The 24,742-nt window shown below is 47.5% G+C and overlaps 1 protein-coding gene across 3 annotated transcripts in view; it reads right to left on the reverse strand.

Annotated features, from left to right (window-relative positions):
* LOC126175392 (protein scarlet-like) overlaps nucleotides 1-24,742 on the reverse strand; it is a 412,406-nt gene that overhangs the window by 169,143 nt on the left and 218,521 nt on the right. For all 3 annotated transcript variants that reach the window (XM_049922174.1, XM_049922175.1, XM_049922176.1), the window contains exons 2-5: nucleotides 23,263-23,383; nucleotides 14,182-14,280; nucleotides 9,496-9,632; nucleotides 5,606-5,776 (exon numbers count right to left, since the gene is read on the reverse strand). In XM_049922174.1, coding sequence (XP_049778131.1) covers nucleotides 5,606-5,776; nucleotides 9,496-9,632; nucleotides 14,182-14,280; nucleotides 23,263-23,383 — 528 coding nt within the window. The remainder of the gene's footprint in view (nucleotides 1-5,605; nucleotides 5,777-9,495; nucleotides 9,633-14,181; nucleotides 14,281-23,262; nucleotides 23,384-24,742) is intronic.

Here is a 24,742-nt window from a genome sequence, read left to right on the forward strand (position 1 = left end):
TTAACCATGCAGTAAAGCTACATGCCCTCGTGATTAATTACGACTGTAGTTTCCCCTTGCTTTCAGCCATTCACTCTATCAGCACAGCAAGGCCGTTTTGGTTAGTGTTACAAGCCCAGATCAATCATCCAGACTGTTGCCCCTGAAACTACTGAAAAGGCTGCTGCTCCTCTTCAGGAATTAAACGTTTGTCTGGTCTTCCAACATATACCCCTCTGTTGTAGTTGCACCTACGGTACTGGTATCTGTATTGCTGAGAAACACAAGTCTCCCCACCTACAGCAATGTCCATGGTTCATGGGGTACATATATATATAGATGATAAATGGGTATTCACTGGACAAATATATTATACTAGAACTGACACGTGATTACATTTTCACGCAATTTGAGTGCATAGATCCTGAGAAATCAGTACCCAGAAGAACCACCTCTGGCCGTAATAACGGCCTTGATACGCCTGGGCATTGAGTCAAACAGAGCTTGGATGGCGTCTACAGGTACAGCTGCCCATGCAGCTTCAACACGACATGACAAATATACGCTTCCAATTTGCGTTCACCGCGATGTCTCCAAACACAGATGCGACCATCATGATGCTGTAAACAGAACCTGGATTCATCCGAAAAAATGACGTTTTGCCATTCGTGCACCCATGTTCGTTGTTTAGTATACCGTCGCAGTCGCTCCTGTCTGTGATGCAGTGTCAAGGGTAACCGCAGCCATGGTCTCCGAGCTGATAGTCCATGCTGCTGCAAACGTCATCGAACTGTTCGTGCAGACGGTTGATGTCTTGCAAACGTCCCCATCTGTTGACTCAGGGATCGAGACGTGGCTGCACGATCCGTTAAATCCATGCGGATAAGGTGCCTGTAATCTCGACTGCGAGTGATACGAGGCCGTTGGAATCCAGCACGGCGTTCCGTATTACCCTCCTGAACCCACTGTTTCCTTATTCTGCTAACCGTCATTGGATCATGACCAACGCGAGCAGCAATGTCGCGATACCATAAACCGCAATCGCGATACGCTACAATCCGACCTTTATCAACGTCGGAAACGTGATGGTACGCATTTCTCCTCCTTACACGAGGCATCACAACGTTTCACCAGGCAACGCCGGTCAACTGTTGTCTGTGTATGAGAAACCGGTTGGAAACTTTCCTCATGTCAGCACGTTGTAGGTGTCGCCACCTGCGCCAACCTTGTGTGAATGCTCTGAAAAGCTAATCATTTGCATATCACAGCATCTTCCTGTAGGTTAAATTTCGCGTCTGTAGCACGTCATCTTCGTGGTGTAGCAATTTTAATGGCCAGTAGTGCACATATATATTAGGGTCATACGCATGATTTCTCTCTTTCATGCTTACTCTCATCACTTGTCTTTGTGACACCAGAATTTCAGGTACATAGTTTATTGAAGTCTTCATGCCAATGACATTGTGGAAGTGAGAAAGCAAACATTAACTTTTGAAATATAGACCAAAGCCCATTCATAGTTGTTAATGTACCTGCAACCAATAACGCTAATTTCAGCCATGTATTGCTCAAATTACAAACTGTTGTGTTCCAGGCAGTGATTCAGATATAGCATATAGTGTCAAATATCACTGGAGGCCAGGAATAACGTTTATTTGACCACAAGTGCCAGATATTGACTCGATAAATAAAGAACAGATAACCATAGTTCTAACTGAACTGGTCGTTTTGGAATGAGGATTTAAGAAAGATACAATTGAAAAAATTATACTCAAGTAAATTTTGACCCTTGTGTGTACGTTACTCCTTACTAGTATATGTTTAATTTATGTACTGTGGTAGGTTTCTTTTGAGGATTAATAAAGCACTTAATAAAACCTTCGATCGCTGTATTTATCCTTGGGTGATCGAAATAGCATTATTTTTTTTTAATACTGATCACAAATGAAATGGTAGTTAATAGTTGTGGTGGAAGCATAGGCTAGTCAATTTATACCTAGATCCATGCCAGCCCTGACTACCCAGAATTTTTCCATTACTTCCTCTGCATTTAAGAAAAATGTATTGTACTAATTTGAATACAATACTTTCGTAGAAGCCCATATGGTTATTAACATAAATATCACATAAATTAAAAAAGAGTCATGATAATCACATTTGAAATGGAATATCTGTCACACTATTACTTGTTTACAGTAGCTTTTGTGGTTTATTGGCGTATGATTAGAGTACTATTTCGGAATATGAATCTTCCAAAACGTTGTTATACTATGTGCTCGCAGATTAACTATGAACAATACTGTCATTGAAGTTACTTACTATCCTCGCAGATGCAGCAGCTGGATAGCTGTCTCTTATACATCGTATACCAATGAGGCCAACCATTTTCCCATTCATTTTAAATGATCTAACTCGCAATCAAGGTTTAGTTTGCAATGACAATAAACAAGGCTCAAGGTCAGAGAGACGGTGGAAAAGGAGATAGACAGAGAAGGGGGTTGGGAAGGATAGAGATGTAGTGGTGGGGAGGTGGGGATGGCGGAGGTAATGGAGCGAGAGTGGGCATAGAAGGGTATGGATGAAGAGAGACGAGAGGGACAGAGAGAAGGGGGCAGAAGGGGATTAGGGCCCATATCCAATTCTGACACGTGTTAAGCAATTGCAAAGAGTTCCCAGATTCGCTAGCTATTTCATAAAACAGCTCTAGCTTCGCTAAATTTTAGTGCAATATTAATAACATCCTCGGCACAAAAAAGCAAAATTACAAAATTGGACTGTTTTCTAGTTTTGATCGTCATTAGCACTATGTTTTTGGTTGGCGTAATAAATTTCGGTTTTACGCTTATTCGCATTCTGCACGTTTGAAACTCTTTGGAATAGATCCTCTTTTCTGAAAATTACAGAACATTATTTTTTTCCTTTATTGTTAGTTTCAAACCTGTACAAACAGGCAGGCTTCAGCAGCACGTTACGCCGCTCTTCAGCCATGGAGTAGATAAATAAACAACAGAAAGAATACACAGATGTGACAGAACGGTAGGTAATAAAACAGTAGACACATAAAGACAAACACGGAGCCGTTCACACTCGACGATAATCCACACTACAAACTGTTGTCACGATGCACTAACACTGAAGATGGCGATGGCACAAGTGAACGATGGAGTGTGACGGTGAACTCTGAACACTAAACACGACGGCACACACGAGACACTGATGGCGATGATCTCCGGCGCGCGAATGTCCACTGAGCGTATGCGAGTCCGGGGACCTGCCAAGAGAGGAAGAAGGGTGAGGTGGGGGAAAGGGGAGAACAAAGATGCCAATGGCTGAGGAGAAGGGGGGTGGAGGAGAGGGACAGGGGAGGGGAAGCCCGGGGGAAGAGTGGGGAGAAACACAGAACATTAGATACATGCGTCATTTAATTAGTAGAGAGTATAGACACACTACAAAAAAATATTTGCCATTTAGGCCTGTATGGTCACTCGAATGATTCGTCATTCCTCTCTGCTCCGTTTATGTACTACAGTATATTAAAGTGCAGCTACTAACAGAAGTCCACTGTGAGCTGTAATTATCTGATGGCAGACAAACTTGGTAGATATGCTAATACGTTAATTCAGAACCGATTTATGCTGAAAAACAAATAGTTATAATTTTGGCCACTAGGTGCAAGTCTGCCACTGCGCAGCACCTCGTCGACGTCTCCAGTGCTCCAATTTAACAAACTGTGTAAGCGTCAGTTAGTAATAAAATAAAAAATAGGCCTTTCTCACTTGTGTGAGTTTTCTGCTCACTTCCCGTTCCTAATCCATTACATATGAAAACATTTACAGTGAAGCCCTGAAGGAACTTGTATAGGCATGCGTATTCAAATACAGAGGTATATGAACAGGCAGAACGCGGCGCTGCGGTCGGTAACGCTTACGTAAGACAACAAGTGTCTAGCGCTGTTGATAGATGGGTTACTGCTACTGCAATGGCAGGTTATGAATATTTAAGTGACTCTGAACGTGGTGTTACAGTAGGAGCACGATCGTTGGGATACAGCATCTCCGAAACAACAAACAGGAACCCGGTAAAATATGAAATCTCCGACATCACTGCGGCCAGAAAAAGATCTTGCAAGAACGGGACCAACGCCGGCAGGTGTGACCGTGCGGTTCTAGGCGCTTCAGTCTGGAACGGCGTGACCGCTACGGTCGCAGGTTTGAATCCTGCCTCGGGCACGGATGTGTGTGATGTCCTTTGGTTAGTTAGGTTTAATTAGTTCTAAGTTCTAGGCGACTGATGACCTCAGAAGTTAAGTCGCATAGTGCTCAGAGCCATTTGAACCATTTTTTGAACGGGACCAACGACGACTGAAGGAATCATTCAGCATGACAGAAGTGCAACCCTTCCGCAAATTGCTGAAGGTTTCAATGCTGGGCCATCAACAAGTGTCGGCGTGCGAACCATTAACAAAACATCATCGATATGGGCTTTCAGAGCCGAAGGCTCACTCGTGTATCCTTGATGACAGCACGACACAAAACTTTACGCCTCGCCTGAGCCCTTCAAAACCGACATTGGACTGTTAATATATCCTGGTCGCACAAGTCTTTCTTCTTCTTCTTCTGTCCCTTAAGCCATAGTCCCAAGCGATCGCGAGGTCGGCGTGGTTACAACGGATTTGGGAATGGTAGGTTTCAGGGATGGCCGGATACCCTTCCTGCCGCCACCCCGTACCCTCCATGACGGAATCAGTGTACCCCAACTGTCTGCGTCTAGTGTAAATCGTGAAATAGTGCGGACGTGTTTCAAATGTATGCGACGGGCGTAACTGAGGCGGAACGTGGGGACCAGCCAGGTATTCACCTAGCAGGATGTGGAAAACCCCCTAAAAACCACATGCAGGCTGGCCGGCACACCGGCCCTCGTCGTTAATCGACCGAGCGGTCTGGGGCCGGTGCACCTACCCGACTCCAGGAAGCATCGCGTTTGCGCTCTCGGCTACCCTGGCGGGTGTTGCCTGGTCGCACGAGTGTCGTTTCAAATTGTATCGAACGGATGGACTTGTAGGAGTATGGATGCAACCTCACGAATCCATGCACCCTGATTGTCAGCAGGGGCCTTTTCAAGCTGCTGGAGACTCTGTAATGGTGTGGGGAGTGCGCAGTTGGAGTGATGTGGGTCCCCTGATACGACTACGGTAGATAACTCTGACGGGTGACACGCACGTAAGCATCCTGTCTGATTATCTGCGTCCCTTCGTGTCAATTGTGCATTCCAACGGACTTGCGAAATTCCAGCAGGTTAGTGCGACACCACAAACAGATTGGCTCCAGGAACACTCTTCTGATTTTAAACGCTTCCGCTGGCCACCAAATTCCCCAGACATGGACATTATTGAGCATATCTGGGATGCCTTGCAACGAGCTGTTCAGAAGAAATCTTCACCACCTCGTACGCTTAAGAATCTATAGGCAGCCCTGCAGGGTTCATGGTGTCAGTTCCCTCCAGCACTACTTCAGATATTAGCTGCAACGCCACTACGGATACTGTTTCGCTGTGAGCTGTGATCTTAGTTTCGGCTCATCAGTGCAGAACCCAGCTGAGCAGCGCTTGCCGTTACTGCGCCGCTTACCTCGGTGGCGAAGGCGAGCCGCTTGCGCTCTCCGCCGGACAGCACCTTGCGCGCGCCCGGCTCCCCGATGAGCGTGTCGGCGCGGTGCGCCAGCCCCAGCGCCTTCAGCAGCGACTGGACGCGCAGCTCGCGCATGTCTCGCGGCACGCCGCGGTCCATCTTGAGGTGCGCCTGCAGCACAACACGCCAGCAGCCTCCTGTAAGCGAGCTGCCTCTGCACCACCGACACGCTAACACTCTCACTAGGCACGTAACACTAACATTTCTTGCGTATTTCTCAACATAATATATGAAATTCTTACTACTGTAACAATAATCAGCCAGAGGTGTTTCTTAAAATTTTATTTATTCCCACCTGTTTCGAGCGATGGCTCATTGCCAAGCAGTAGTAACTGGTGCCAGTAAATGTGTGATAAATATAAATGGAAAACTTTGTCTGACGTTGCTACCAAAAATTTTGAAAAGTTATTGACCAATTTACATCAGATATATACACGGTACTCTAACAAACTTTCTGAGTGACATGGCCTATATGTTTGTAATATATATATTATAAAAATGTGTACACAGAAAATATACATTCTAACACAAAAAGAGACACCACGAAGCAATTATCAGAATGGGACAGAAATTGGTATCTGTGATGTACATGTACAGACAAGCAAATGTTTACAATTTCATAAAAGTTGGATGATTTATTCAACAGAAAGAGCTTCACAAACTGAGGAAGTCAATAACGCATTGGTCCACCTCTGTCCCTATACAAGCGGTTGTTTGGCTTGGTATTGGTTAATAGAGTCGTTGAATAGCTTCTGAGGGATATCGTGCCACGTTCTGCCCAATTGGGGCGTTAGATGGTCAAAATCCATAGCTGGTTTTGGGTAACAGTCTGGTTGTTGACCCATCGCCGTCCAGGGCGTCTCCGTACATGTCTTCGCTGGTCATCGGGGTTCAATTAGAAGTAAAACTCACAATTACAGACAATCCTACTCCAGTCAATGATATTCCAGGGGGAAGACGTGTCTGGAGACGCCCCGGACAACAGTGACATATCAACCTCACTGTCGCACGACGTACGGCCCGACAAACAGAAGTCATGGTCAGGGCTGCCATTTCTTTTCATAGCAGGATCCCTTTGGTTGTCATTCGACGCACCCTTATTACTCAGCGATGCGTCAACGATATTCTAAGCCTCGTTTTGCTGCCTTTAATGGCAAGCCATCCTGGGCTTACATTTCAGCAAGATAATGCCCGCCCGCACACGGCGACAGGCTCTATTGCTTGTCTTCGTGCTTGGCAAACCCTGCCTTGGGCAGCAAGACCACGGGATCCTCCCCCAATTGAGAACATTTGTAGCATTAAGGCAGGGCCCTCCAGCTTTCTCGGGACAACTGGACGTAATTTGGCACGATATCCCTCCAGAAGACATTCAGAAACTCTGTCAATCAATATCAAGTCGAATAACTGATTGCACAGTGGCCAGAGGTGGACCAACGCGTTATTGACTTCCTCAATTTGTGAAGTTCTTTCTCTAGAACAAATCAGCCAATTTTTCTGAATTGTAATAATTTGCTTGTCTCTAAATGTACATCACATCTACCTATGTCTGTTCGCTTGGGACGATTCCTTCGTGGTGTGTCTTTTTTGTTTTGTCTTAGAGTGTGTAAATTGGGAAGGTTATTAAAAAAGTCTCTAAGAGTTCTTCAGCGAATTACTTCAAATTTTTACACAATGATCTAACAAACATTTGGACGGACATGGGATATAAATATTTCTAATGTACTGACAGACGTGTATTTCATTCTCAGTCACTACCGCACGCCTTTCGTATTTTACTCGTTTAGCGATTCTTTCATCATTTTACAATTTCAATGGAATGCCTACATGGATAGACAATTTTCTATGCCAATATTACCCTCGTCCGTGAGACAGGATGGCCGCAGAATATGTTTAGTTATATATAAACCCAATGTCGTAGTCTGTGTGGAGTGGCCATGATGGCCACTGACTGTTGCTGACTGTTGCCCCTCACTGACTGTTGCTGTAGGAGGCATATGAGACCAGTGAATGCTACGTAGTGGCCAAAGTTGGCGCCCTTCCTACCCTCACAAATTGTAGAACCAACCCTGAAGCTTAACTTCTCACTCTCTTTTAAGCTGCAAAGTAGCCTCTTCAGACAAATCACGAGGCATTCTCCGGTGTTCGGGTGGCTAACCATAGCGGCATCGTGTTCCGCAGCAGTCCAGTGCTCTCTGACTGGCCGGGTTAGGGGCGCGCCAATTCTCGCACCCCAACGCTCCCAGCTATCCTTTGAGACGTGGAAGCTCAGTCAGTTCTGTCCTGTTCCTGCTCGCTGGTGGAGGCTTCAGCTCGCGATGCTGATATCGGTAAACATTTGTGTACTAAGTGAATGCCAACTTAGTTGATTATAATACACTTAGAGCACTATGGATCCGTTAGTGAGGGAGCACTATTTTCTATTCGTTTCTTATAAATTTTGTTTCGTAAATTCGATAATTCATGAGTAATATTGGACTTGGTGTCTGACCTTTATCCTTTACGAGCGCGAGCTCAGGTATGAACCATATCAGGGTAAAGATGTCCGCCCCCGGTAGCTGAGTGGTCAGCACGACAGTATGTAAATCCTAAGGGCCCGGGTTCGATTCCCGGCTGGGTCGGAAATTTACTCCGCTCAGGGACTGGGCGTTGTGTTGTCCTCATCATCATCATTTCATGCACATCGACGCGCAAGTCGCCGAAGTAGCATCAAATCGAAAGACTTACACCCGGCGAACGGTCTACCCGATGGGGGGTCCTAGTCACACAACATTTTTTTAGGGTGAAGATTCTTGCCCTCAAAGGTGCAGTATCGCCTTCAGCATCTCTTCTTTATTATTTTTCTTCTGATACGCGTGTGAATTTAAGATTCTAGAATGTACCTCCCCTAAATGGACTTCTGGTCCTTTGTGCTAGAACACGCGACCACGTGGCGAGCATACTGCTAATTCCTTAGCGACTTCTTAGTCTTGCAGTGATTTTATTTTCTTCACATAAACGAGTGTTGCTATGAAGGATATTCACACGCTTTATTTTGTTTTCGGTGGGGAGGCCTCTCTGACAGTTTCTCATTTTCGTATTTATCCTTTAATCTGTTTAGTCTGCGGTAGTGGTGACTGCATGATGGTAATTCCACTCTCTTGTAAAACTGGTAGCTTGTCTATTTAGTCAAAACGATCAGAGCGCATATTCATTTTCCCGACACACTTCTTGTTTCTCGCTATTGTGGAGGAGCAGACTGCTGAATCAGCCTTTCCTTTCTCCCGCAAAATCATGTTCTACAGTACCTGAACGAGGGGAAATAACTACCTTGTTTTCTTTGTATTTATGCAACTTCACATTTAGACTCTTTCCGTAATAAAGATGTCATACTAATGTCTATCTGCATTCATCAATTCAATGAAACTCCCCTCCCACATAAGAGTAGCTTGCAATCCCCCATTAACCCTTGTGATCAGCAGATTAACTAACCAATAAAAGCGTCGTTTAGTCGTTCTCCGTGAGGTCGTGCGGATCCCGCGCTTTTGTTGGGGCCGAGTCTGTTCTCGCAGTCCCGTTGCGACCGCGGAGGGAACGCCTCGCAAGAGGAGGGGATTTAAGAGTGCCGCCCGCCCTCAGGAGCTCAGTTGTCAGCGCACCTGACGATGGCGACATGTCTGATCGTCGAAATATTGTGATCATTTCACACTATGGACGGCAGTACACCCGTGGACTATTCGAGCAAGAAATACGCCGGGAGATACTGAAGAATCACATTAGAAGAGTCTTGTCTGAAATTGGTATACTGCAAGCCACCAGCCAAGCGGAAAACTTGGTTGGGAGGTGGTACGCACCATGATGGAGAGGTGCTCCCTGACGGTGAGGCTGCTGAAGAACGCCTCGTGCTGGTGCAGGAAGCCCGTCAGCTGGCGCACCGAGTCGTCCAGCGCCAGGCCGTCCATGCGCACCTCGCCGTCGACGATCGTGCCCGCTGCGCAAACACACAAAACAGTCTCGTCTCACAATCAACTCACCACTGGTACCTCAGGCCAGGGTCTTATTCACTACTGGCGATACCACTTTTGAGAGTTGTACGATGTTTTTTATTCATTTTTACATATATCACAACGAGCCATGTCAAAAGATACCTTCAAAAATGTTCAAAACAGGTCACCTACACAAGCGATATGAAGTCATCGAGAAAAGTAGAATATGTTAGTCAACGATATCCAGTTTGTTGTACACTGAAGAGCCAAATAAACTCACTTAAATCTTGATAATCTGCCATTGTAGCAGCAGTAATAGACACTTATATAGGCGTTGCCAATCGCAATGTCGTATTCTGCCTGTTTATATATCTCTGTATTTGAATACGCATGCCTGTACCAGTTTCTTTGGCGCTTCAGTGTATTTTCATGTTAACAATTGAAACAATCTTTCTTAAGCACAGTCCTAAGAATAGGTCACCTCTATCATGTCAAACAGAAAGAAACTACACTTACCCGCCCGGGTAGCTGCGGGTGTTAAACGCAATCGCTAGTACTGGGGGAGGTTTGCCATCCACGGGTCGAATCCGCTCGGCTCAATAACGTCGAAGGCGTGATGTGCCGGTCAGCCTGGATGTGTTTTTTTAGCGGGTTTCCCAAATCACACGAGGTGAATACCTCGCTGGTTCCCTTGTTCCGTGTCAGATACGCGCAACGGAAACATTTAGAACATTTTCTCGCACCTGCTCACAGAATTTACTCTGCATGCACACTGGTTGTGTCCTGTGGGGTGAGTCGGAGACTGGTGACCTTATCTTTCAACACTTATTCAGCAGCAGCAAATATACGCTCGCTATGGAATTGTGAACAACTTATGGGGCGCACATAACATTAAAATGAGGGTAGCCGTAGCAGAAATTCTGCATGCTGAATAAAATGTCTTCTGCTCAGGCTGTTAAAGCCCATTATTGGAAGAGCACGACTGGTTTCGCATTCTTAAAATGAATCATCAGGTAATCTATACATTAGAGGTGTAACATATTTACTGTTTGGAATAACCAATGTTTAAAAATAAGTTATTAAAAGCACGTAAGGCCACCAAGAATAGTATACTTACTTTATCTTTCAAATAATTGTAGTACTTTGGAAAAATGGTTACAGACAAGTCCCAATTCATTGTGAAGGCAATAAATATATAAATAATAACTCGCCATAAAGCGGTGGTCCACGTTAAATGTTTGGGCCCGAAAAGCAGTCGCAGTCTATAAAAGAAAGGCGTATCTCAGTAATTATGAAAAACGGAAGAACTCGGAAAAACCGTAGGTGCCATAAGAACACCTGAATAGAAGCATATTCCTTACGTATAGCCTTTGGCTGTCAATATATCCATCCCCTTGCTTGTTGGGCGATTAGTTTAATAACACTGAACAGCCTCTTTCCATCCTTCTCGTTGCTACTCTCGATTCAGCCTTTACTGTAACTCTGTGCATGCGCCATTTCTCGTGCGGTGTCATAACAGTGTGCTGCCAGTTTAGTTGTGTTTGGTGGCGTGTTACATCCCTGAGCAGTCTGCTTATTTCTAGCCTGGTTCCTATTTGAAGTTAGGCTATGTTTATTTCACTTTGTTTATTCGTGTGTTCTTACGGCACCTACCCTTTCTCCGAGTTATTCCGTTTTTCATACTTACAGAGATATGATGCATGGTGGTACAGCTCAACAGGAGGCTGACGATAGCTACACCACAGTGAGACACTTGTAGAGTGGTGATACTGAACGGAACAATGTGAAACATACATACATTGGTAATGCAACTTACTAGGAGACCGTGAGAGCACTGATGTAAGGCAAGTGGTGCCATAGAGCCATCAACTGACTAATGAGAATGAAACAAGTTTCTGTAACGCATAAGGTGGCGATTTGTCTCGCCGTGAGAGCAGTAGATGTATCAGCAACGTTAGACAGACAGTGTACGAATGGGACTCACGACGATAATCACAGTACCCTCCAAAGCGTGACTGATTAGATGCTTCAAGAGAGTTACGTTATGTGTATCCTGAATTGCGAATATGGGCAACCATCAGCTGTAGAATGGAATCGCGACAGCGAAAATTTGTGCCGGTCCGGGACCCGAACTCAGATATCCCGCTTATTGCGAGCGGCCGCCTGACCATTTGACTCCCCGGGCATGAGAACTGCCACTCTCGAATTTCCGTTTGTCGTCAACCATGCGTCTACAGTCTGCACTCCTACATCCATTATGTATATTCCTGCACAGGTGAGACATTTTTCTTGAAATTCGCTTGCCATGCACGCATCTCAAAGGAACTTTGCAACGTAATTTAGAATAACACATGCACTGCTATATCGCATCAAGAGAGTAGTGGCAGAGGGATGAACAAGCTGTAGAAAACACATCATACAGGTTGAACTTAAATAAAACCGACAAACTGTAGGGACGGATTCCTGACATGAAATGGAGGTAAAAGGGTATGAATATGTGTCCGGAAATGCAGCGCTTCCACGGTAGATGGCGCTGATGAATGGAAGTTCCACTGACCACGTTCGGTGCGTCCCTTATGTGTTGCAGACTGTTTCATTGACGCCAGGTGCTGTAAGCAGCAGAATCGTCAGGTATTCGTGTCCTGAACAAGCCGAAATGGTGTTTGGGTACAGCCAAGCAGACAGAAATGGTAAAGAGGTAGCACGGCTATACCAAAAGGTGCCCTCATAGACATTCACCATATCACACAAACTTCCGAGCTCTTTTTTAGCGTTTCTGGGTCATGGGTCCTTTCAGAAAGACGGAAGTGCAGAGAGGCAGCGGACGGTGCGTACACCAAACTGAAAGAACCCGTTTGCACATGATGTTGAGACGAACCCCAGTACAAGCTCCAGGCAAGTCGCCCGCCGACATGGTGTAAGCCGAATTACGATTATGTGTATCCTGCTTGACAGTCGCTATCATTACTGTCTCTTTCAATCACTTGGAGACTACTTTGAACACCTGTTGTGACGTGGGTGCGATGCAACTATGTACTGTCTTCGCGATGATTTGTTGTTGTTGCACGCACACTGGCCATTTCTTGATACATGTTCATAGAAACTTTTTTCCTCCATTTACAGTTAGGAATCCGTCCCTGTAGCTTGTCAGTTTCATTGTTTATCCTTATAGGACGGTGGCGTCACTTGCGTGGGACTGGTGTTGACATTTATGAGAAAGAGTGACACTGGCACCATTAATACAGCAACCATTAACAGTTGTGGTAGTAGCCATTAGGAAGGTGTTTTTCTCCCACTTGTGTGAGACATATAGAGATGTCCCAGAAATGTTGCGACAAACTTCGAGGGATTGTAGCAGGCGTCTTGAGGACTATGTAGTGGATAGGAAACTGTGTCCAGAAGCCTCCAAAGACGCTACACTGGCTGGAAGTTATATGCTCCGATGTCTATCACCAGACTGCCTGTTCGGCTATGTACCTTTGTATGCTGACAGACCTTAGGCGCGTCTAGCAATGTTGTATGTTACTCATTGATTGTGACTGATCGCTACTATCGCCAGTGGATAAGATGGCGCTAGCTGATACACAGAGAGGCGCTGTCTCATATGAATGCGATGCTTTGTTGCCTCTGTGGATGACGGTTTCGGACACTGATTTCTATCCGCAGTTTATTTTTCTCCTGATACCATCCAAAACCTCCCGAAGGAGAAAAAAGTTGCTGCTGAAAGCCCATGTCCGAAACCGTCATGCATCAAGGTAATAGATCATCACATTCGTGAAAGACAAGGCCTGTCTACAGAGAAACTAGCTCCATCTTCGTGGCAATCAGTCGCGACCACTTAATAACGTACAACGTGGGTAGATGTCCCGTCTATGGTCTGTCACCGTACAAAGGCACGTTTGGTGCCGAGGAGGTGACCTAATCACCAGCCACTACAACTTCGACACTCTGTAGCATCGTTGGATGACGTTTCCAGACACGGGCTCCCATCCTCTATTTGTCCCTCAAGACATTCTCTACAGCCCCTCAAAGTTTGTCGCAGCATTGTTGGGACACCCTGTATATAATACTGCCATTACGGCCACAACAGGATCATACTGCCATTCTGCAATGGATCGAGAGACTTTAGTAACTGTCTAGCCTGAGATACATATGCAGTGGCAGTGGAATGCACATGAATGCCCTCTGTAGTTAGCGTGCCACGTGTTGTGGCTATGGTTTACTGGGGAGAGTTTCTTAGATTCAGTTCGGCGAGACACACCTGTAACTGGGAAGTGGCTCAACAGGTAGGTTTTATCGAGTTCACTAACTCCAGAGGCGTACATTGTATTTTTGGGTCCCTCTACGTCGTTGGTGGTGTACTCACCAGCATGACACAGTGATGTAGGGGTACCCTTACCAGGAGGATGGTGTCCTAGCTTCAATGAGAGAGGGATGGCAGTACTGGTAAGGTTGTATCTAAGCCTGATACTATGATGTAGTCACTGGAGAGGAAGTACACTGGAAGACCTCTACGTGCACTGCTGAGTGGCGCTCGGTGGCAGCTGGACTCACCAGGGGATCGGTGTGCGAGGGCCGCCAGCAGGGTACTCTTCCCAGCGCCGCTGCCCCCAATTAGCGCCACCAGTGATCCAGGCAGCACGGCTCCCGTCACTGTCAAAAGGAAAACACACAATGCAGTTTACTGTCCACTCGAGAAAAACAATGGCGTAAATCCAGCTGACCACCATTTTTAATTACAATACATAACAAAAATCGGCTGCACCCTTGTAATTTGTTGCTGAATTTTACAAAGTGCCTTGAAGCACTTAACGGTACAGATCAGTTGTCGGCAATGCATCTACTTGACAAGTTGACGACATCCATTTGCACACTTTGTGTCGAAATGTTGTTAGTTATTTTGTCGGAAGTAGGAATCTTGATTGCGGTTACAAAAGGTTCGAATTATGTGGACGGTCCTTTTATCATTTTCTGTTTTTTACGCTTAAAAGCTTGACTGATATATATACAGTGCGTCAGTTAAGTCATGATGCAGTTATAAACTCTCCTTCTGGCTAACATAAACGAAATGACAGGCTGAAACTTGCGCTACACTAGACAGTATCGCAAAGAATTTCTGTAGAATGATGTTCGATAGTGTGAGCGAGCAGGAGGTGATGCGATGGGACGAACCATGTGGCAGCATTCCACCAGGTCACGTCAGTAGAGACGTCGACAATACAGAGGAGTTCTCAGTATGTTCTGTGGCTTGTTTGATTCTAGCCCGTGACCAACGTTCAAAGTGAATATCGACAAATGTACGACGAAGACCCACTACACAGAAATAACATTAATCGGTGGGATAATCAGTTAAAGGATACCGGCAGTCTTATGGACATCCGCCACTCTAATAGGCCTTCGGTAAGTGACGAGTCTTTCGAACACTTTTTCGCTATCTGTGTTGTAATATTATCAATGATTTCTTTAGAAAAACTGAATATAGTTTGTGACGACTAATCTGCAGCGTAGTCGGAGGTCTATTTAGCTTGGAAGCTGAGGGTTTCATTTTTCATTACTTGTTTACTTGTGTCCAGAGCACTGCGCTACATACATTGTCTGATAAAAAAATGGAAGCACCCAGAACACGAGGTCATATGTCAGTGAACTTCGAACCCGTAAACACTATTGGCGGTTATTTAAATGATTGTAGCTGCAATTCTCCTTGACAGGTAGGACGAGCACCAGGATGCATTAGTGTTGCTTGCGTTTAATGTTGCCACCAGACCTGGTAGGGTACCTACAACACGTGATAAGTGGTCACTGTGATGGACGCAGCGATTCCCCGTACTCCTGTTACCACCACCTACCACAGTTTGAAACGGACGTCTACTGAGGAGCTCCTGCATTATTCTCAATCCAAGCCGTCGCAAGGTGGCAATATTGTTGGAGCAAGTAGTCAGTGCTTTGGCTTTCCTATCTTCAATATTAGCTTTCGAATCTAGAGCCACTACATTTTCTTCATGTTGCTCACCAACCTAATCCATGGAAATAACCATCTTAATCGATGGAAATCATTTGATCGTTTCGCTACCGACCACTCAAGGAAGGACTTCACTTGGGTAGGAGCCCACGTTCATCCTTTGATAGGGTCAGGGACCACGGTGGCAGACAAAAAAATATTCTAGGTTGGTTGGTTGGTTGGTTTGGGGGATGAAAGGGACCAGACTGCTACGGTCATCGGTCCCTTTTTCCAAATACAAAGAACACCAACAGAGAATAAAAACGAGGAACAGAATAGATCACAGACGATACAGAACAAGAGAAACGGAGACAAGAACAAGACAAAACGAACTAAAACCACACAGAGTGTGACAGTGGTTGGCCGACCATAGAAATAAAAAAGGAAAAGCCAACCACTTAGAAACAAATTAAAAGATCAGTGCAAAATCATAGCCGAAGGCCAGAATCAACACAAAAAATAAAATAAAACAGAAACACTCAGATGAAAGAATAAAAACTCCCTGCCCTAATAAAACGTAAAACTAAGGCAGCCATAACAGGGTCATCAGATAAAACGGCAGGGAGCGTATCAGGCAGCGCAAATGTCTGCCTGACCACAGCTAAAAGGGGGCAGGCCAACAGAATGTGGGCCACCGTCAAAGCCGCCCCGCAGCGATATACAGGAGGGTCCTCCCGGCGCAGTAAATAACTGTGTGTTAGCCGGGAGTGGCCAATGCGGAGCCGACAAAGGACGACTGAGTCCCTGCGGTTGGCTCGCATGGAGGACCGCCACACAGTCGTCGTCTCCTTAATGGCACGGAGTTTATTGGGTGTAATCCGATCGCGCCATTCAGCGTCCCAAAGCGCAAAAACTTTTCGGCGGAGGACTGCCCGCAAATCAGCCTCTGGGAGGCCAACATCCAGAGATGGTTTACTCGTGGCCTCTTTCGCCAGGCGGTCAACATGTTCATTGCCCGGGATACCGACATGACCGGGGGTCCACACAAAGACCACAGAGCGGCCGCAACGCGCAAGAGTATGCAGGGACTCATGGATAGCCATCACCAGACGAGAACGAGGAAAACAATGGTCGAGAGCTCGTAAACCGCTCAGGGAATCGCTACAGATAACGAAGGACTCACCTGAGCAGGAGCGGATATACTCTAGGGCTCGAAAGATGGCGACTAGCTCAGCAGTGTAAACGCTGCAGCCAGCCGCCAAGGACCGTTGTTCGGAATGGTCCCCTAGAGTTAGCGCATACCCGACACGACCAGCAACCATCGAACCGTCGATGTAAACAATTCCAGAGCCCTGATACGTGGCCAGGATGGAATAAAAGCGGCGGCGGAAGGCCTCTGGAGGGGCCGAGTCCTTCGAGCCCTGTGCCAAGTCGAGCCGAAGGCAAGGGCGAGGAACACACCACGGGGGTGTACGCAGAGGCGCCCGGAAAGGAGGTGGAACAGGGAAAAACCCAAGCCCCCAGAGAAGCTCCTTGACGCGTACGGCGATCGGACAACCCGACCGGGGCCGACGGTCTGGCAGATGGACGACTGACTGCGGGAACAGGACACGATAATTTGGATGCCCGGGCAAGCTTAGAACATGGGCAGCATTAGCGGCCAGCAAACGTTGGTGCCGGAACCGCAGTGGAGGGACACCTGCCTCCACTAGTACGCTGTCCACAGGGCTGGTGCGGAAAGCACCAGTGGCAAGGCGTATCCCGCTGTGGAGAATTGGGTCCAGCACCCGTAACGCAGATGGGGATGCTGAGCCGTAAGCCAGGCTCCCATAATCCAGACGGGACTGGAGTAACGCCTGGTAGAGCCGCAACAGGGTAGAGCGGTCGGCGCCCCAGCGAGTGTGGCTCAAGCATCTCAGAGCGTTTAGATGCCGCCAACACGTCTGTTTAAGCTGCCGGATATGATGCAGCCAAGTCAACCGGGCATCGAAAACCACCCCCAAAAACCTGTGGGTCTCCACCACAGCAAGGAGTTCGTCGGCAAGATAAAGCCGCGGCTCAGGATGGACTGTTCGGCGCCGGCAGAAATGCATAACGCGGGTCTTGGCTGCCGAAAACTGAAACCCATGCGCTACAGCCCAAGACTGCGCCTTACGGATAGCGCCCTGTAGCTGACGTTCAACAGCTGCAATGTCAGTAGAGCTGTAATAAAGGCAGAAGTCGTCAGCATACAGGGAAGCAGAGACAGAATTTCCCACGGCCGCAGCGAGCCCGTTAATGGCTATTAAAAACAGGCAGACACTTAAAACAGAACCCTGTGGCACACCGTTCTCCTGGACGTGGGTGGAACTATAGGAGGCTGCGACTTGCACGCGGAAGGTACGATACGACAGGAAATTGCGGATGAAGATCGGCAGAGGGCCCCGAAGACCCCATCCATGAAGCGTAGAAAGGATGTGATGACGCCATGTCGTATCGTACGCCTTCCGCATGTCGAAAAAGACAGCGACCAGGTGCTGACGGCGGGCAAAGGCAGTACGGATGGCCGACTCCAGGCTCACCAGATTGTCGGCGGCGGAGCGGCCTTTCCGGAACCCACCCTGAGACGGAGCCAGAAGGCCCCGAGACTCCAGTACCCAATTTAAGCGCCGGCTCACCATCCGTTCGAGAAGCTCAAAAAGGACGTTGGTGAGGCTAATGGGGCGGTAGCTGTCCAGGTTTCAAAACGGGGATGACAACGCCTTCCCGCCATTGCGACGGAAACACCCCTTCGACCCAAAGACGGTTGTAAAGATCAAGAAGGCGCCGCTGGCAGTCCACTGAAAGGTGTTTCAGCATCTGACAGTGGATGCCATCTGGCCCAGGAGCGGTATCAGGGCAAGCAGCTAGGGCACTGCGAAATTCCCACTCACTGAATGGAGCATTGTAAGATTCTGGGTGGTTGGTGCGAAACGAAAGGCTCCGACGTTCCATCCGCTCTTTAATGGAGCGGAAGGCCTGGGGGTAATTCGCAGAAGCGGAACTCATAGCAAAATGCTCTGCTAAGCGATTGGCAATGACGTCGGAGTCAGTACAAACTGCTCCATTCAGTGAGAGCGCAGGGACGCTGGCAGGAGTCCGATAGCCGTAGACGCGTCGAATCTTGGCCCAGACCTGCGAAGGAGTGACATGGAGGCCAATGGTGGACACATACCGCTCCCAGCACACCTTCTTGCCTTGGCGGATAAGGAGGCGGCCCCGCGCACGCAGCCGTTTGAAGGCGATAAGGTGGTCTAAGGAGGGATGTCGCTTGTGACGCTGGCGCGCCCGCCGGCGATCTTTAATCGCTTCAGCGATCTCAGGCGACCACCAAGGCACAGCCTTCCGCCGAGGGGACCCAGAAGAACGGGGAATGGCAGATTCGGCGGCAGTAACGATGCCGGTGGTGACCGATTGAACCACCGCATCAATGTCGCCATTAGAGAGAGACGCAAGAGCGGCAGTGGAGGAGAACAAGTCCCAGTCAGCCTTATTCATAGCCCATCTGCTAGGGCGCCCAGAAGAGTGACGCTGTGGTAGTGACAGAAAGATCGGAAAGTGGTCACTACCACACAGGTCGTCATGCACACTCCATTGGACAGACGGTAAGAGGCTAGGGCTACATATTGAAAGATCAATGGCGGAGTATGTGCCATGCGCCACACTGAAGTGTGTGAAGGCACCATCATTTAAAATCGAGAGATCGAGCTGCGACAATAAATGCTCAACGATGGCGCCTCGACCTGTTGCCACTGACCCACCCCACAGAGGGTTATGGGCGTTGAAGTCGCCCAATAGCAAGAAAGGTGGCGGCAATTGGGCTATCAGCGCAGCCAGGACATGCTGCGAGACATCACCATCCGGTGGAAGGTAAAGACTGCAGACGGTAACAGCCTGTGGCGTCCACACCCGAACAGCGACAGCCTCTAAAGGTGTGTGGAGAGGGACAGACTCGCTGTGCAGAGTGTGAAGAACATAGAGGCAGACGCCACCCGACACCCTTTCATATGCTGCCCGGTTCTTATAATAACCCCGATAGCCACGGAGGGCGGGGGTTCGCATTGCTGGAAACCAAGTTTCCTGAAGAGCAATGCAGAAGAAGGGGTGAAGGCTGAGAAGTTGTTGGAGCTCAGCTAGATGGTGGAAAAAACCGCCGCAGTTCCACTGGAGGATGATATTGTCCATGGCTGAGAAAGGCGTGAAAGGACTGGGAAGGCAATTTACGCCGCTTGTTCACTCACTGCCACCGATTCAGTACCCATACGAGAGGCATCCATGGCGTCTGAGGGACCAGCGAGATCAAGGTCCTCAGCGGACGCTAGAATCTCGACTGCATCCTCAGACGCAGAGCGCGAAAGGTGCGGTGGGGTTGGCGCCACCGCAAGTTCTTTGGCCTTAGAGGTCTTTCTCTTGGACTTCTCTCGCTGAACCTTGGGTTGCACCGGCTGGGAAGGCTTCGCCGATTCAGTCTCCGGGACAGAGGAGGATCGTGAAGCCCTACGCCCGGCCGCTGGTGAGGACTTATGCCACTGGCGGCCGTCATCCTTCCCGCTGGTGGAACCCTGGGAAGGGAGGGTCCCAAGGGAACTCTTACGGGCGAGAGTAGCCGAAGAAGTTAGACGCTTCTCCGGCTGAGAAGCGGGGACGGACGTCCCCGACGGGTGGGAGGAGGTTGCTCCTGAGGTAGGTGGTGCAGGAGCAACCGGTTGGGTAGAGCCCCCCACAGGCAAGGGGGCAGGAGGAGTCTTACTGCTTATCGAGCTGGCTGGAAGTCTCGAAACTGATGGGGCTAGCACAGTTGTCGTAGCAGCTGCATAAGAAGATGTCATTCTCACAGGATGGAGTCTGTCATATTTCCTTTTGGCCTCAGTATAGGTCAGCCGGTCCAGGGTCTTATATTCCATAATTTTGCGCTCTTTCTGAAAGACTTTGCAGTCAGGCGAGCAAGGTGAATGGTGCTCCCCGCAGTTGACACAGATGGGAGGCGGGGCACATGGAGTATCGGGATGAGACGGGCGTCCGCAATCTCGACATGTGAGGCTGGAAATGCAGCGGGAAGACATATGGCCGAACTTCCAGCACTTGAAGCACCGCATCGGGGGAGGAATATAGGGCCTGACGTCACATCGGTAGACCATCACCTTGACCTTTTCCGGTAACGTATCACCCTCGAAGGCCAAGATGAAGGCACCGGTAGCTATCTGATTTTCCTTCGGACCCCGATGAACGCGCCGGACGAAATGTACACCCCTGCGCTCTAAGTTGGCGCGCAGCTCGTCATCAGACTGCAAAAGAAGGTCCTTATGGTAAATAACTCCCTGAACCATATTTAAACTCTTATGCGGCGTGATCGTAACAGCAACATCCCCCAACTTGTCACAAGCAAGCAACCGTCGTGACTGGGCAGAGGATGCCGTTTGGATCAGGACCGATCCAGAGCGCATTTTTGACAAGCCCTCCACCTCCCCAAACTTGTCCTCTAAATGCTCGACGAAGAACTGAGGCTTTGTGGAGAGAAAAGACTCCCCATCAGCTCTCGTACAAACTAAGAATCGGGGCGAATAACTATTACCTCCATCCTGAGACTTACGCTCCTCCCACGGCGTGGCCAGAGAGGGGAACGTTTTCGGATTGTACTTTTCAGCATTAAATTGAGCCCGAGAACGCTTAGAGACTGCTGGCGGCTGGCCGCCAGCGAGAGATGATGTACCACGCTTCATTGCGGGTCATCCGCCCTGATGCCACCTACTCCGACCAAGGGCCCTCCGCACGGGCGCCACCCAGCCGCAGCAATAGCCACCTGGCAGGATGTCCATTGCCGGGAGTCCTGATGCCCCAGGGAGACGGGCATCTACTCCTTGGCATACGTGGGGAGTTAACGGCGCAGGCATCAGTAGAGCGATCCCTGTGTTGTCAGGGGGCTACAACCAAGAGGGTACATGGCGGCCCCACCACAACGGACTGGCTACCGTGCTGGATCTTAGGTGCAAAACTGTCCAAGGTCGTCGTCGCAGTTAAAAGAAACACTGCAGAGTGCAGCGTGGGAATCGCACCCAGGGACGTATCCTCGCCCAAGAGATGGAAAACGAGCGGGACACCATTGCAACGACGAAAAAGCCGGCTAAAGGTCTCAATGCACGACGGATACAGTGCACCACGTAAGGCGCCCTTCCGCAATTGGCTCGCTCTTCGGAATAATTTAGAAATATGGAGGTCAAACCCGAGAGGGGACCATCACATAAGGCCGAAACATGTGAGACTCCTTTTAGTCGCCTCTTACGACAGGCAGGAATACCTCGGGCCTATTCTAATCCCCGGATCCGCAGGGGGGAATATTCTAGGTGGTTGCTTCGTTGGTCTGCAATAAAGTTCCATCAACGGTCGACGTAAGAGGGCCATAGACACGGGTTCACAGGTAGATGCCGTGTTTCTTGACTTCCGCAAGGCGTTCGATACAGTTCCCCACAGTCGTTTATTGAACAAAGTAAGAGCATATGGACTATCAGACCAATTGTGTGATTGGATTGAGGAGTTCCTAGATAACAGGACGCAGCATGTTATTCTCAATGGAGAGAAGTCTTCCGAAGTAAGAGTAATGTCAGGTGTGCCGCAGGGGAGTGTCATAGGACCGTTGCTATTCACAATATACATAAATGACCTGGTGGATGACATTGGAAGTTCACTGAGGCTTTTTGCAGATGATGCTGTGGTGTATCGAGAGGTTGTAACAATGGAAAATTGTACTGAAATGCAGGAGGATCTGCAGCGAATTGACGCATGGTGCAGGGAATGGCAATTGAATCTCAATGTAGACAAGTGTAATGTGCTGCGAATACACAGAAAGATAGATCCTTTATCATTTAGCTACAAAATAGCAGGTCAGCAACTGGAAGCAGTTAATACCATAAATTATCTGGGAGTACGCATTAGGAGTGATTTAAAATGGAATGATCATATAATGTTGAGCGTCGGTAAAGCAGATGCCAGACTGAGATTCATTGGAAGAATCCTAAGGAAATGCAATCCGAAAACAAAGGAAGTATGTTACAGTACGCTTGTTCGCCCACTGCTTGAATACTGCTCAGCAGTGTGGGATCCGTACCAGATAAGGTTGATAGAAGATATAGAGAAGATCCAACGGAGAGCAGCGCGCTTCGTTACAGGATCATTCAGTAATCGCGAAAGCGTTACGGAGATGATAGATAAACTCCAGTGGAAGACTCTGCAGGAGAGACGCTCAGTAGCTCGCTACGGGCTTTTGTCAAAGTTTCGAGAACATACCTTCACCGAAGAGTCAAGCAGTATATTGCTCCCTCCTACGTATATCTCGCGAAGAGACCATGAGGATAAAATCAGAGAGATTAGAGCCCACACAGAGGCATACCGACAATCCTTCTTTCCACGAACAATACGAGACTGGAATAGAAGGGAGAACCTATAGTGGTACTGAAGGTACCCTCCGCCACACACCGTCAGGTGGCTTGCGGAGTATGGATGTAGATGTAGATGAAGTCTCAACGGAGAAATCCGCAAAACAAGTCAAGTACGTAGTGGTAGAGTTACCATGGATTGTACTTGTGCCGAAAAATTAGATGTAGAATTTTAGTGAGCTCCGTACGGTGAACTTTCAGAGTTATAGCGAACATAAAATGAAGAAATTAATACATGAAATTACGTACCATTATTGATGATTCGAGTGTAAGTCTGTGATGAGGACAAGAAGACCCTTGTCTTCTTCTTCATGACGTATACCGACAGGTCCCTCCAGGTGAGGGCCACGCCGTAATTGTTCTTCTTGCTCTGAAACACACGTAACGGTCTAGTGTTAACATGTGCCATCTGACTCCATCTCTGCTGCCGAAAATGTCGGTCGCATTCCATGTTTAGTTATCCTATACACCACAAATCCGTCTGATTACGTAACAATTGTGTAGCTGATACTCTTGTAGGCTGGTAATACCACCAGTGTTCGACGTTCAACTATCTACTTTCTTTGCGATACTTAAGTCGTAGTTAATTTGACTACCACCACTGACTGTGGTTTCCGATACTGAAAGAAAGCCAAGTAGCACTGTAGTCTTGAGTCTACGATAAATTGTGTAGATACCCACACATCTGGCTCTGTGAGACGATTTTCAACTCTGATTGTGAGTAAATTAAGTACAAGAGAACTCCAGAGTAGATAACAACCAAAGAGAGAAGAAGGAAGATCCATATTCAGAATGAAAGGGATAATGTATAGGTTAGCTGAGCCATCACATAGAGTCCACAAATTATACTGTCCTCATTTCCATTCCCTGATATTCTACAGTATTACGTTTTCTGTCACATCAAGGAACGTTATTAGTCCATAAAAAGGAGAAATAAAAAGATTTCTTATATCAGTTCACGGTAATACAGTGGTACTTGAGTCTTGGAAACCTAACACATCCACACCACTTTATTACGTTCCCTGTGGAAGTTTATTGTTAATGTCAAAGCCTCAGCTTTCATTCAGTGAAAATTAAAGAGAAATGATCTGCACTTGCGAAACACTTAGCGATTGCTATAGAGGTTTCTTTTATTGCAGAGAGGCCTAATTTTTCAAGATTAAATTTTGACGGAAGACGGCGGTTGATTTCTTTTGTATCTACATAAAAACTGCTCTGAAATTCACAATTAAGTGCCTGGCAGACGGTTTATCGGGCCACCTGCAAGGTATTTATCTACCGTTTTACGCTCGAACAACAAGAGGAAAAATGAACACACAAATCTTCTGGTGTGAGCTCTGATTTTACTTATTTTACTGCAATAATCATTTCTTCCTATGCAGCTAGGTACCAACAAAATATTTTCGTATGCAAAGGGGAAAGTTGGTGATCAAAATTTCGTGTAAAGATCCTGCTGCAGAGATAAACGCCTTTGTTTTAACGACTGTCACCCCAACTCAAATATCATATTCGTGACACACACTTCATAAGTTCTAATGTCTTCGTACACCCCTCTGGTGAGTTATTGGAAAAAATTACATTTTGTCGGGAGACAATAACTGGTATGTTGAAAGCCATCGAACCACTAGGCCTCATCTCCTTCCATTCGGTGATATGTTCGTATGCAAATAAGCTACATTTTTATACACAAATTGCATACTGTTTGATATTACTTATATTACAAATAAAT

Source organism: Schistocerca cancellata, chromosome 3 (genome assembly GCF_023864275.1).
Source record: "Schistocerca cancellata isolate TAMUIC-IGC-003103 chromosome 3, iqSchCanc2.1, whole genome shotgun sequence".
NCBI classification, from domain to species: Eukaryota; Metazoa; Arthropoda; class Insecta; order Orthoptera; family Acrididae; genus Schistocerca; species Schistocerca cancellata.